The sequence below is a fragment of the Nycticebus coucang genome, chromosome 1 (genome assembly GCF_027406575.1).
Source record: "Nycticebus coucang isolate mNycCou1 chromosome 1, mNycCou1.pri, whole genome shotgun sequence".
In the NCBI taxonomy this organism is placed as follows: Eukaryota; Metazoa; Chordata; class Mammalia; order Primates; family Lorisidae; genus Nycticebus; species Nycticebus coucang.
In genome coordinates this window covers 165,376,812-165,390,161 of record NC_069780.1, presented here as the reverse complement: position 1 = coordinate 165,390,161, position 13,350 = coordinate 165,376,812, and the positions used below count along the sequence as shown (strand labels likewise).

Genomic DNA, 13,350 nt, shown 5'->3' with positions numbered 1-13,350 from the left:
CTCAAACAGCTATGTTTCCTTAGAAATCTTCTATATTTCTTATTTTTGAGTTCTTAAGAAGACCTGTTATTAATATCATTTTGCACCCTCTCTAGAATCAACCTTATATTGACAAAATATATTTTTAAAATCTTAATGTAAGACTTGAGTATTTTGGTTAATAATAATTAAAATGTGTCAAACATATAGTATCATAGTGGGACCTTGGAAATAAAGAAGTATTAATAATAACTGCCTTGTTTCAGGTATTGTACCTAGGCACCTTTTTTTTTATTTTTAAAGACAGGGTCTCACTCTGTTGCCCCATGCTAGAATGCTGTGGTGTCACATTGTTCGAAGGAACTTCAAACTCTCGGGCTCAAGCAATCCTCTTGCCTCAGCCTCCCAAGTTGCTGGGACTACAGGTGCCCACCACAACACCCAGCTGGTTTTTCTATTTTTAGTAGAGGTGGTATCTTGCTCTTGCTCAGGCTGGCCTCGAACTCCTGAGCTCAAGCAATCCATTACCCTGGCCTCCCAGAGTGCTAGGATTATAGGCATGAGCCACCATATCCTGCTATAGGTGCCTTTTTTTATATATATCATTATTAATCCTTCTTAATAATCCTATAGGATAAGTATATTTCTGATGTTTTTCAGTGGAGGACTCAGCAAAGTTACACAGCTAGAACGTTAACTCTGTGACCCAGAAGCATGTCTGTATTGTACTGCCATCTAGTCTCTTTTAATTTTCTATAACATAAGGAGGCTGAGTCTAGTGAGGCCAAAGGGCTTGTTCATCATCACACAGCTAGTTAGCAGAATGAGGACTTAGATCTCTGGACTCCTGACTGACATTCCAGGGCACTTTTCACTACAGCAGGACACCTTGGCTCTTGAGCCCTAAGTGACAGTCCCAAACAGCTGTGTTTATCTGTTTTGCATGTCCCAGCTTGTTTTGCTAGCCAAGCAAAAACTACTTAAAAGGATCCTCAATCCTCACCTTCCTACTCCCCTTCACTTATACTCATATACTTCTACTTGCCTCATGAGTAACTTCACAGAAAGAATTGTGCAATGTCAGTAAGCCTTCCTTCGGTGTCACAGTTACTCCCTGAGAGAACATTCACTTCCTCATGACTCCAGTTTATGTCAGATTGGTTTTCTCTCTCTTCTCTTTGATCGGAATCTTAGTTGTTTAGGCAGGAATTTCAGGAGCAGATGTTATGGCCCTTGAACAAGCCCTTTAATTCTCCTTAGTACCGTGTCTAACGACTCTTAATCCTGTCCTTTTAACTCTGTGGCTAGCAGATTTAAGAGTGAAGTGGGACAGGAATGGTGAGCTTGGTACTGAACATTTCATTTTTAATGTTGGCAAAGTGGACTGCAGAGAGCACATGGAAAATAATGAAATAGAGGGAAACATTGAAAGTGTTCTCATAGGTGAAAAGCAAAGTGAATAATAGTGTGAGGTCATTGAGATTTTGGGTTTCCCTCCAAATGTAAATAGAGCAATTTGATAGAGCAGTTGGCCAGAGAAATGGAGCCACTGTTTGTACTATCTCTTCTTATTAAATTTTGCAGTTTTTTAAGCTTTTCATTTCCTTTTAAAAACAAAAATGAAACAACAGAAAAAAAAAAGTAGGCACTTAATAATAGTTGATCTGTGATAATTAGTGAAGAAAAAAAATTTTTTTTTGAGACAGAGTCTCAAGCTATCACCCTGGGGTAAACTGCTGTGGCATCATAGCTCACAGCAACCTCCAACTCCTGGACTCAAGCGATTCTCCTGCCTCAGCCTCCCAAGTAGCTGAGACTACAGTCGCCTGTCACAACGCCTAGCTATTTTTTGGTTGTAGCTGTCATTGTTGTTTAGCAGGCCCGGGCTGGATTCGAACCTGCCAGCCCAGGTGTATGTGACTGGTGCCTTAGCTGATCCAGCCACAGGCGCTCAGCCTAGTGAAGAAAATTTTAACACTTTTCCCAAATAGGAGTACCATTAACAAAAATACATCCTGTCAATGAACTAGTTCATTCCATTCATACTTTAGGAACTTTGGTTTAGCAGTCCAAACTTTCTAATCAAAGATCTGATGTGTTTTCTTGTATATAAAAGAACAGGATGGACTAAACAGCCTGTAATTTTCTTTTTCTTCAGTATTTCCCCGAAATTTGATCTGTCAGGTAAGGTCTGATTAGGACAGACAAATAATATGTAATTTGAGTAGGGAAATCTTTGTTTGTTTGTTTGTTTATTTGTTTGGCAGGGGGCAAAATCTTGTTCGTTGTCCTGGCTAAAAAGTGCAGTGGCACCATCATCATAGCTCACTGCAACCTTAAATTTCTGGGTTCAGGTGACCCTCCTGCCTCAGCCTTCTGCATATCTGGAACTACAGATGTGTGCCACCACACTTGACTAATTTTTTTTTCAATTTTAATAGAGTGGATCTTGTTCTCAAACTCCTGATCTCAAGAGATTCTCCTGCTTTGGCCTCCCAGAGTGCTAGGGTTACAGGTGTTAGCCACTGATTGTGCCTGACTGAGCAGGGAAATTTTAATATAAAGAATTGGTAACTGTAACAATGGTTTGAAATAATGAGGTATTAGCTATTAAAAAGTAAAAAGGACTGTAAAGAAAATACGAATAGCAGATCAAAGGAACATCCACTACCCCTGAGGTTGAGATATGCTATTTAAGGAAGAGGTCTCTGAGATTGAGATCCAGACCTTGTCTGAGAGGGCATGGCTTTGACTCACTGAATGAAGAAATTGCTATGGTACTATATGACTTGCCAGAAATCTCTCTCACTAGAGTCACTCTGCTGCAATACTTACTCAGGGAGGTGCTGGGAGAAGCTCCAGGATGCTGCTGATTGCTGTGCATTTCAGGAGCCTGACAGTGGAGAAACACTTTTAATGTTTCCCTTTGTTTCACTGTTTTTCATGTGCTCTCTGTAGTCTGCTTTGCTGGCTGCTGGAGCTGGACAGGAACCTGCCAAGAGGAGCATACAAAATACTAGAAGGAAAACCTCTTCCTCCTGCAGTGTCTTTCCAGCATTGTTTACTGAGAAAATCTAACATCATGCTAACTGGTAAAGGAAAAATACATAAAGGTCCCAAGTCATTTTTGCAGAGCAGGCAGCAAAGGATAAATTTGGAGCAAAGAGACAATAAATGGACAACTGGCACATTTGGTTAAACATAATTTTATACCTTATGGACAAACTTAAATGTCAGTTGATAAGAACCTTATGTCTGTCCACATGCATCTTCCTCACATCTCCTTATCTCAGTCTCCTGATTTTTTATAGGGTTTATCTCTCATTTTATGGAGAACTTGTATTTCACCAGTATATGTGAAGTATTTTGCTCACTTGATTTGGTTAAGATGATATCATTTAGACCATGGATCATGATTTCATTTAGATCATGGAATTTCTTTGCATTGTTTAGATGGTTCAGATCCTTTGGAACTGTATTAAAACTTAGGGGTAGGAAAATCAATGCAATCATGGTTCAGTTACATAAATATATGATGCTGTTGGTGGCAATGTTGACTATCAACTGCTTTTTGGTCCTCTTCATTAATAAGGGAGAAAAATATACTTTACCAGGTCAATGACTGCATACCATTTACCTGAGAGAAACAAATAGCTCTGTCTTTATTTGCTGCCACAGAGACTCTCCTTGGCTTTCACATTATAGTCTTTAGTTGATGATTTATCATTTTCAGTTTTTCATTGTTTTTTTTTTTCTCTTTTGCATTGACTGCTCCTAGCAACAGCTATCCAATTCCTAGTCCTTTTAATTACTTCTCTGTACTTCACAAATGCCTGAAATATTGCACCTGCTGTGCCTTCTCTTTCATCACCAGGTTTTAGCAATTATGATTGCACTGCTACAGCATATTAGGGACTGTGTATTAGCAGTGATGGGATCTTCATTGATTGCCAGAGTGATGGTATTTATACAGCTTCAAAATCCCATCTGGAGTTGACTTCATAGGACCACTTTTGATATCAATTCTCCCATGTCAGGTTTCCCAAAAGCACACTTTGAAATTTTAAGATTCGCATATAGGAAGTTTACTGGGCAGTGCTTCTGGATTCAACTCCTGTGAGAGAGGTTACAAGAAAAACAGCATTAGGAAGGTGGAGAAATTGAATTGGTATATAGTTGGAAAGCAGCAGGTGATCCCATAGAGAGATCTAAAGCTGAAATAACCCTTCCAGAATACTCTGGATTGTAGTGCAGGGCTAACGATTTTATTACACATTAAGCAATTGTTGAATTTGTGGTACTTGGGATGGTATGACCTTGGGTGAGGCAGCTGCAGCTTGGAGAATTCCTTAGAGTTTAGTTAGCTATTAGCCATTAGCAGGCAAAATTGTGGAAGCTGGGAGAATGATTGCTTCAATTCTGAAGGGGGAGATCTGGCTGGTACACCACAGCATTCATTACAGCCACAATAGCAAGATCAGTTTTAGTGCCATGGTGAGGCTAGAGAGAGAATGAGTGCTAGAGAATTAAAGTAGTTGAGGAGGATTGAAAACTTACTCAAACAGCTTAGCTGTGAAGAGAGATAGAGGATAGTCAGTAGAAGTTCCTGAGAAGACTGGGAGAGATGGGATCTGGGATATAGGTAGTATGATTTTCCTGGGGCAGGAAGAGGTTCATTGCTACCATTGTAATTGAAGAGGAGAAGAAAGAGAGGAGTTCAGGTACAGATAAGTTTATACCATTAACCAGGGGAAGTTGAGGCAGTTATCATTTGTTTCTTCTGGGAAAGAGCTAGAAGATTCAACAGTTGAAAGAGGGAGAGATGATTGGTTGAAGGTATAAGATATGTAAAGAAGGTTTTAATAGATTTCAGTGGGAGTGGGGAGAGAAGGCTAACAGAATAGCCAGTGGGTGCTTCGAGCCTATTTGAAGTTGGTGTTCCTAACTTTGTAGAATTTTCAATTGGTGCGCTTCTATAACATTTTTTCCCTGGAAGTTCTTAATCTAGTAAAAGTCTTGACATTATGCTCAGTACCTTACCAGTCAATTTCCTTTTTTTTTTTTTTGTATAGCCATCAGATCAAGTCATTACAGTATAGTAACACAGGAGACATGATTCTTGTTGTATCTGGAAGCTCTCAGGCCAAGGTGATTGACAGAGATGGTTTTGAAGTCATGGAATGTATAAAGGGAGATCAGTATATTGTGGACATGGCCAACACCAAGGTAAGCTTTAACAGAACACTTTAATGAAATTCAATTAATTCAGCACACATTTATTCATAACTTTTGTTTTGTTTGCCATGTAGTAATTTACCCCAAAAGTTAGTGTCTTAAAATAGTAACAGTTTATAACTTATAATTGTATGGATTGATGAGGATATTATTCTGCTTTGTATATATTATTAGCTGGGTTGCAAGGATGGCTGTATAATCCAAAATGGGCTCAGGTGGTTTATAGTTAGCATTCTAGCCCATGGCATCTCTCTCTCTCCCCACTTCTTTCCTACTTCTAACTTCCACCCCTACTCCTCCTTCTCTTTCTCTTGTTCTTTCTCTTTTGCTATACATGTCTAGTTTGGGCCTTTTCACTGAATAGTAGTCTTAGTGGGATGTAATTTCTTGCTTGTTAGTGCCATTGGAAGATAGACATGGAAAGTGTTGATGTCTTAACATCTGGCTTTAGGTCTTACACACCATCATAGGGGCAGCCTATATTTGGGGAGGGGAAGGTAACTCTATCATTTGATGGGTGAATGGCAAGTTCAAATGATAAAACATCATGTGGGATGGGAGACACTGATGCAGCTATCTTTGGAAACACAATCTACCCAGCTACTATGTGCTAGTCCTTATGACAAGAAGCAAAGAGAGAGCTGGGTCCATTGGTACGCACATGTAGTCTCAGCTCCTTTGAGGATTGAAGCAGGAGGATTGTTTGAGCCCAGGAGTTCAAGGCCATAGTGTGCTAGGATCATGCCTCTGAATAGCTACTTCCCTTTATCCTGGACAACATATAGTGACATTTCATGTCTAAGAAAAAAGAAAATAAAAAGGAAAGAGAGTCTCGTCATTTTTTTTTTTAATTATTATTATTATTTTTTATTTTTTTCTGGTTAAAAAAAGCCTTAGTGATATGTAATTCATAAATTCACATAATCACAAAGATCGCTTTTAAAGTGTATAATTCAGTGGTTTTTGGTAGAATTGCTCCTTATTATTAATATTTATGAAATCTGTATTTGTGAATTTGCCCGGTTGCTAGTTTATTTGTAAACCCCCCCAAGTCAGTGTACATGACACTTTCCCAGGTATTTGTAGCAATGTGCAAGTGACATAATATTTGAGTTGCTGAATATGCATATTTTCAGTGGCAGGTGAACAAGACAGTGCTCTGCCTTCTTAGTAGACAAATGTCCTTTGTGTGGTCTATTTAGTGCCATGTTTTTCACATTTTTTGTGCTTTCTGCTGGTGATTTCACTTTTTTTTTAATTTTCTCTATACATACACATGTGTTTATTTGGTTTCCACTTTTTGCCTTCACAGCATTAAAAAGGTTTAAAATTGGAGAAGCATGAATCCTATGTACTCAATTTTGATATGAGAACAATTAATGACAATTATGGTTATGGGGGGGAAACAGAAAGAGGGAAGGAGGGAGGTGGGTGGGGCCTTGGTGTGTGTCACACTTTCTGGGGGCAAGACATGATTGCAAGAGGGACTTTACCTAACAATTGCAATCAGTGTAACCTGGCTTATTGTACCCTCAATGAATCCCCAACAATAAAAAAAAAAAAAGGTTTAAAATTTAGTAACAATAACAATGTTTAAGATAAGGACTAGAAACAAAAACCTTGTAAAGAATGAATGAAGATAAATACATTCAGAAAAGAAATCAGACAATTGCTGCAACAAAATATTGAGCAATATAATAATAGCGCAAAAAAACTAACATTCACATCGTCTGATAAGAGTATGTTTATTGTGGAATGCTTTGACTCTGAAGTTCAGTATGGAGTCATCAGTTAACTTCTTATTTTTTTTTTGCCAAAGTCTCAAAAATTAGACAACTAATATTTATAAATAAAAATAAAAGATAATTTAAAAAAACAGATCATGCCATATCTTATAGACTATATAGAAAAAGAAGAGATACTTCAAAATCATTCTACTTCATCTGGATACACCTGATACTAAAATTGGAAAAATGTATTATTGTAAAGGGAAATTACAAACATATTTCACTTATAAATGAGGATGCAATATCCTAAACAACATATTAACAAGTTGAATTAAAAATTAATGTTCTAGTAATATACTTTGGTCAAAATTAAATCCAATTTATGTGAGAATTAGTCACTATTTTCTTTTTTCTTTTTTTTTTTTTTATTAAATCATAGCTGTGTACATTGATATGATCATGGGGCATCATTCACTAGCTTCACAGACCGTTTACCAAGTTTCACATATACCCTTGTAAGATGCACCTTTTTTTTTTTTTCTTTTCCTTTCCCTCACCTCTCCCTCCTTCTCTGTCTGCTCTCCCCTTCCCCCATCCCCCACTGCATCATTGTTATTAATTGTCCTCATATCAAAGTTGAATAGAAAGGATTCATACTTCTCCATTCCTGTTATGTTTCACTAAGAATAATGTGTTCCACCTCCATCCAGGTTAATACAAATGCTGCAAACTCTCCATTTTCTTAAAGGCTGAATAGTATTCCATGGTATACATATACCACAGCTTGCCTCTCCATTCCTGGCTTGAGGGGCATTTAGGTTGTTTCCACATTTTGGTGATTGTAAATTGAGCTGTGATAAACAGTCTAGTACAAGTGTCTTTATAATAAAAGTTGTTTTTTTTTCCCTTCTGGATAGATGCCCAGTAATAGGATTGCAGAATGAAATGGGAGATCTAGACTGAGTTCTTTGAGGTTTCTCCATACTTCCTTCCAAAAAGGTTGTATTAGTTTGCAGTCCCACCAGCAGTATAAAAGTGTTCCTTTCTCTCCACATTTGCGCCAGCATCTGCAGTTTTGAGATTTTGTGATACAGGCCATTCTCGCTGGGGTTAGCTGATATCTCAGGGTGGTTTTAATTTGCATTTCCCTAATAATTAGGAATGGTGAGTATTTTTTCATGTGTTTGCTAGCCATTCGTCTGTCTTCTTTAGAGAAGGTTCTGTTCTCTCTCTTCTCCATTGATGTATGGGATTGTTGGCTTTTTTCATGTGGATTAATTAAGGTTCTGTATAAATCCTAGTTATTAAGCTTTTGTCTCATTCAAAATATGCAAATATCGTTTCCTATTGGGTAGATTGTCTATTTGTTTTGGCTGTACAGAAGCTTTTCAGTTTAATTAAATGCCATTTGTTTATTATTGCTATTGTTGCTATTGCTATGGCAGTCTTCTTCATAAAGTCTTTCCCCAGGCTGATATCTTCCAGTGTTTTTCCTATGCTTTCTTTCAGGATTTTTATTGTTTTATGTCTTAAATTTAAGTCCTTTATCATCTTGAATCAATTTTTGTGAGTGGAGAGAGATGTGGGTCCAGTTTCAGTCTTTTACATGTGGATATCCAGTTCTCCCAGCACTATTTATTGAATAGGGAGTCTTTCCCTCAGTGTACGTTCTTGTTTGGTTTATTGAAGATTATGTGATTGTAAGATGTTAGTTTCATTTCCTCGTTTTCTATTCAATTCCAAATATCTATGTCTCTATTTTTGTGCCAGTACCATGCTGTCTTGACCACTATGGCCTTGTAGTACAGCCTACAATCTGGTATGGTAATACCCCCAGCTTTGTTTTTATTACTAAGAACTGCCTTAGCTAGGTTAAGGTTTTTTCTGGTTCTATACAAAACACAGAATCATTTTTTCTAAGTCTTGAAAATTGGATGTTGGTATTTTAGTAGGGATGACGTTGAATTGGTAGATTGCTCTGGAAAGTATAGACATTTTAACAATGTTGATTCTTCCCAGCCATGAGCATGGTATGTTCTTCCATTTCATCAGTTTTTTATATAAAGATTTTTAATGGGATAATGATCTTTTAAAATTAACATATATTACATGCCAGTTGATTATAGCCACAGTAATGCTATGCAATTTATGGCTTGAAACAGCAGTTACTTATTTTTGCTAACATGTCTGTTAGGTGACCGTTTTTTGCTAGGCCTGGTTCCAAGCTGCAGATAGAGCCCAGGTCTTTTTCGTGTGTCTTTGTTCCTCCTTGGAAAAATATAAGGACATATTTTTCTTATAGTGACAGCAGAAGGGCATATGCAAAAGAAAGTTATATATTGATTTGTTGACAAAAATGTGACCAGAAGCTTGTAGGAACCTAACCCTGTATTTGCTAATTCAGTGTTCCTGGAAGTTTATAGACCATAATTACCATGAATAATGAGAATCGGCTGTAATCTATTTTAGGTGCTCTGCTAGAGCCATTAGGTTAAATTATTATAGTATGTTTCAAACTGCACTGCGTTGAGTCTTAGTGAAGTGCCTTTCAGCACTGATAGGATTACAATCTCATGTCCTTTCTTTTGTCTATTGTCCTATTGCTTACTGAGTGCCCAGAATATGTTAGGTGATTCAAATATAATGTAAACTAAATTTATATACGCTTATATTGTAATGCTGGCTTACATATTTTTTTCATATATTCCACTATAGTTTCTTTCCCCCTCCTTAAGCTTGTTTCCCTATGTTTTCTACCGAAGATGTTTTGGGTGTGATGGTGGCAAGGAAATAAAAGTAGATTGGGCTTCATATCACCCTCCGTATCTTAAACACATATATTTCTGTTTTTGTCGGTTTTATTTGAAGCTTTTGAGCGTTCGAACCTTTATTTAAATAACAGGTTTGTGAAAATGTTTTGTTTACATACATAGTTTTTATATAGATTGAGTCAAAGTTATACATGTAAGTGTGCCCTTCACCCAGATAGTGCTTTTTAATTAGATTATTTGATTTTTTCAAGTTGTTGTAGCTCCTTAAATATTCTAGTTACTAATCTTGCCAGACAGTAGTTTACAGATATTATCCCTCATCCTATGGGTTGTCTTTTTATTTTGTAGATTGTTTACTTTGCTGTGTAGAAGCTTTTTAGCTTGATGTGATCACATTTGTCCAATTTTGCTGTTATTGCCTGTGCTTTGAGTACATTACTCAAGAAGTCCTTGCTCAGATCCATGTCCTGATGTGTTTGTCCAATGTTTTCTTTATTAGTTTCATAATTTCAGGTCTTAGATTTGATTTTTGTTTATGGTAAGATATATAGTCAATTCTGATTTGATTTTTGTATATGTAAGAGATCTAGTTTCATTTTTCTGCTTCTGGATATTTAGTTTTCCCAGCAACATTTATTGAAGAGAACTGTCCTTTCCCTACTGTGTATTCTTGGGATCTTCGTTGAAGATAATTTCACTATAGATGTATGGATTTATTCCTGGGTTCTCTATTCTATTCCATTGGTCTACGTGTCTGTTTTTTTTTTTTTTTGTAGAGACAGAGTCTCACCTTATCGCCCTCGGTAGAGTGCCGTGGCGTCATACAGCTCATAGCAACCTCCAAATCCTTGGGTTTAGGCGATTCTCTTGACTCAGCCTCCCAAGTAGCTGGGACTACAGGCGCCCGCCGCAACGCCCGGCTATTTTTTGTTGCAGTTTGGCCGGGGCTGGGTTTGAACCTGCCACCCTCGGCATATGGGGCTGGCGCCCTACCCGCTGAGCCACAGGCGCCGCCCTACGTGTCTGTTTTTATTCCAGTATTATGCTATTTTGGTTATTACAGCCCGTAGTATAGTTTGAGGTCAGGTAATGTGACTTGTTCAATTTTGTTCTTTCTGCTCAGGATGGTTTTGGCTCTTCTGGGGCATTTATGGTTCTATATAAATTGTAGGACTTTTTAATTTCTATGAAAAATGTCATTGGTATTTTGATGGGGATAGCAATGAATCTGTAGATTGCGTACTATGGACATTTTAACAAAATTGATTCTTTTAATTCATGCACATAGGATATCTTCCTATTTCTTTGTGTCCTCTTGAACTTCTTCTGTTTTTTTTTTTTTTTGCAGTTTTGGCTGTGTTTGAACCCGCCACCTCTGGTGTATGGGGCTGGTGCCCTACTCCTTTGAGCCACAGGCTCTTCAACTTCTTACAGCAATATTTTATAGTTGTCATCGAAGATATTTTTAACTTCTATGTTTAAGTTTACTGTCAGGTATTTTATTTTATTTATTTTCTTGATTTCTTTTTGAGATTGTTCGCTATTGACAATAGAATTGCTATTGATCTTTGTATGTTGATTTGATTTCTTTCTCTTGTTTGATTGCTCTAACTAGAACTTCCAGTACTATGTTGAATAACAGTGATGAAGGTGGGCTTTCCTTTTCTTGCTGGAAATCTGAAAGGAAAGGTATGCAGGTTTTCTCCATTCAGTATGATATTAGTTCTGGGTCTGTCATACTATGTATATGGCTTTTATTGTGTTGGTAATCATTGTTATTATGTTTGAAGAATTTGACAATTTCTATTTTCATTTCTTTTGAGAAATAATTTCTTCCTTAATCTCTTCCTTGACTCACTGATTACTTAAGAGCATATTGTTTAATTTCCACATATTTGTATAGTTTTCAGTGTTCCAGTATTTGACTTCTAGTTTTATTCCATTGTGGTGAGAGAAAATACTTGATATGTTTTCAATATTTTGAAGTTTTTGAGACTATTTTTGTGGCCTACCATATGGTTTGTCCTTGAGAATGGTCCATGAGCTGGGGAGAAGAATGTGTGTTCTGTAGCTGTTGGATGAAATGTCCTGTCAGTATCTATTATCTCCATTTGGTCTATAACATAGATAAGTCCACTGTTTCCTTGTTGATTTTCTGTATGGATGATGTGGTCAATATTGAAGTGTAGTGTTGTGGTCTCCAGTGATTATTGTCTTGGGGTCTGTCTCTCTCTTCAACTCTGATAGTATTTGCTTTATGTATCTGGAGAATTTTTATATCCTCTTGACGAATTGACCCCTTTATCATATATAGTGAGTGATCTTCTTTGTCTCTTTTTACAGTTTTTGTCTCAAAATCTATTTTATCTGATAGAGGTATATCTACTCCTGCTCTTTTTTGTTTTCAATTTGTATGGGATATCTTTTTCCATGACTTTATTTTCAGTCTGTGTGTCTTTATAGGTGAAGTGCGTTTCTTGCAGACATCTAGTTGTTTATTTTTTTTTTATCCACTCAGCTACTTTTGTATTTCTTTTTTTTTTTAGACAGAGTCTCACTATGTCGTCCTCAGTAAAGTGTTATGGTGTCATTGCTCACAGCAACCTCAAACTCTTGGGCTGAAGCGATTCTCTTGCCACAGCCTCCCAAGTAGTTGTGACTACAGATGCCCGCCACAACACTTGGCCATTTTTTGGTTGTAGTTGTCATTGTTGTTTAGTTGTTCCGGGCCAGATTTGAACCCACTAGCCTTGGTGTATGTGGCTGGCGCTGTAACCACTGTGCTGTGGGTACCATGCTTTACTTTTGTGTTTTGATTGGTGAGTTGAGTTCATTCAAAATTATTACTGATAGATAAGGACTTAGCACTACCATGTTGTTCTTTGATTTCTGGTTGTTTCATGGTTCTCTCTTTCTTTCTTAATTCCTTCCTGTCTTCCTTTGTTAAAAGTGATTTTCTCTAGTATTGTTTTTAATTTCTTGTTTTATATTCTTTGTATATCTATTTTAGGATTTGTGTTTTTTGTTTTTTTGAGACAGAGCCTCAAGCTGTCACCCTGGGTAGAGTGCTGTGGCATCACAGCTCACAGCAACCTCCAACTCCTGGGCTCAAGTGATTCTCATGCTGCCGCCTCCCAGGTAGCTGGGATTACAGGTGCCCACCACAACACTGGGCTGCTTTTTGGTTGCAGCCATCATTGTTGTTTGGCAGGCCTGGGCTGGATTTGAACCCGCCAGCTCAGGTCTATGTGGGTGGTGCTTTAGCTGCTTGAGTCACAGGTGCTGAGCCTATTGTAGGTTTTTTGATTTGAGATTACCATGAGACTTGCAAAACACGTTTTATAACCAATTATTTTAAACATGTGACAATTCTCCTTATAAACAATTAAAGAGAAATCTAACAAAAATCTGTCCTTTAAGCCTACTCCCCAACTTTTAAACTTTTTTTATTTCTATCTAAATCTTTTTATATTATTTTTCAAAACTTTTTGTTATTTTTCATAAGTTTGTCTTTTAGTCTTCTAACTCAGGATATAAATGATTTATTCATTACAGTTATAGCAATAGAGTATTCTGAATTTATGTCCTTACCATTGCCAGTGAGTTGTATACTTTCAGAAGATTTCTTATTGTTCATT

The 13,350-nt window shown here is 37.1% G+C and overlaps 1 protein-coding gene across 2 annotated transcripts in view; it reads left to right on the top strand.

The window, feature by feature from the left end:
• Positions 1 to 13,350, top strand: part of WDR70 (WD repeat domain 70) — a 345,496-nt gene that overhangs the window by 98,468 nt on the left and 233,678 nt on the right. For both annotated transcript variants that reach the window (XM_053592015.1, XM_053592008.1), the window contains exon 9: positions 5,052 to 5,205. In XM_053592015.1, coding sequence (XP_053447990.1) covers positions 5,052 to 5,205 — 154 coding nt within the window. The remainder of the gene's footprint in view (positions 1 to 5,051; positions 5,206 to 13,350) is intronic.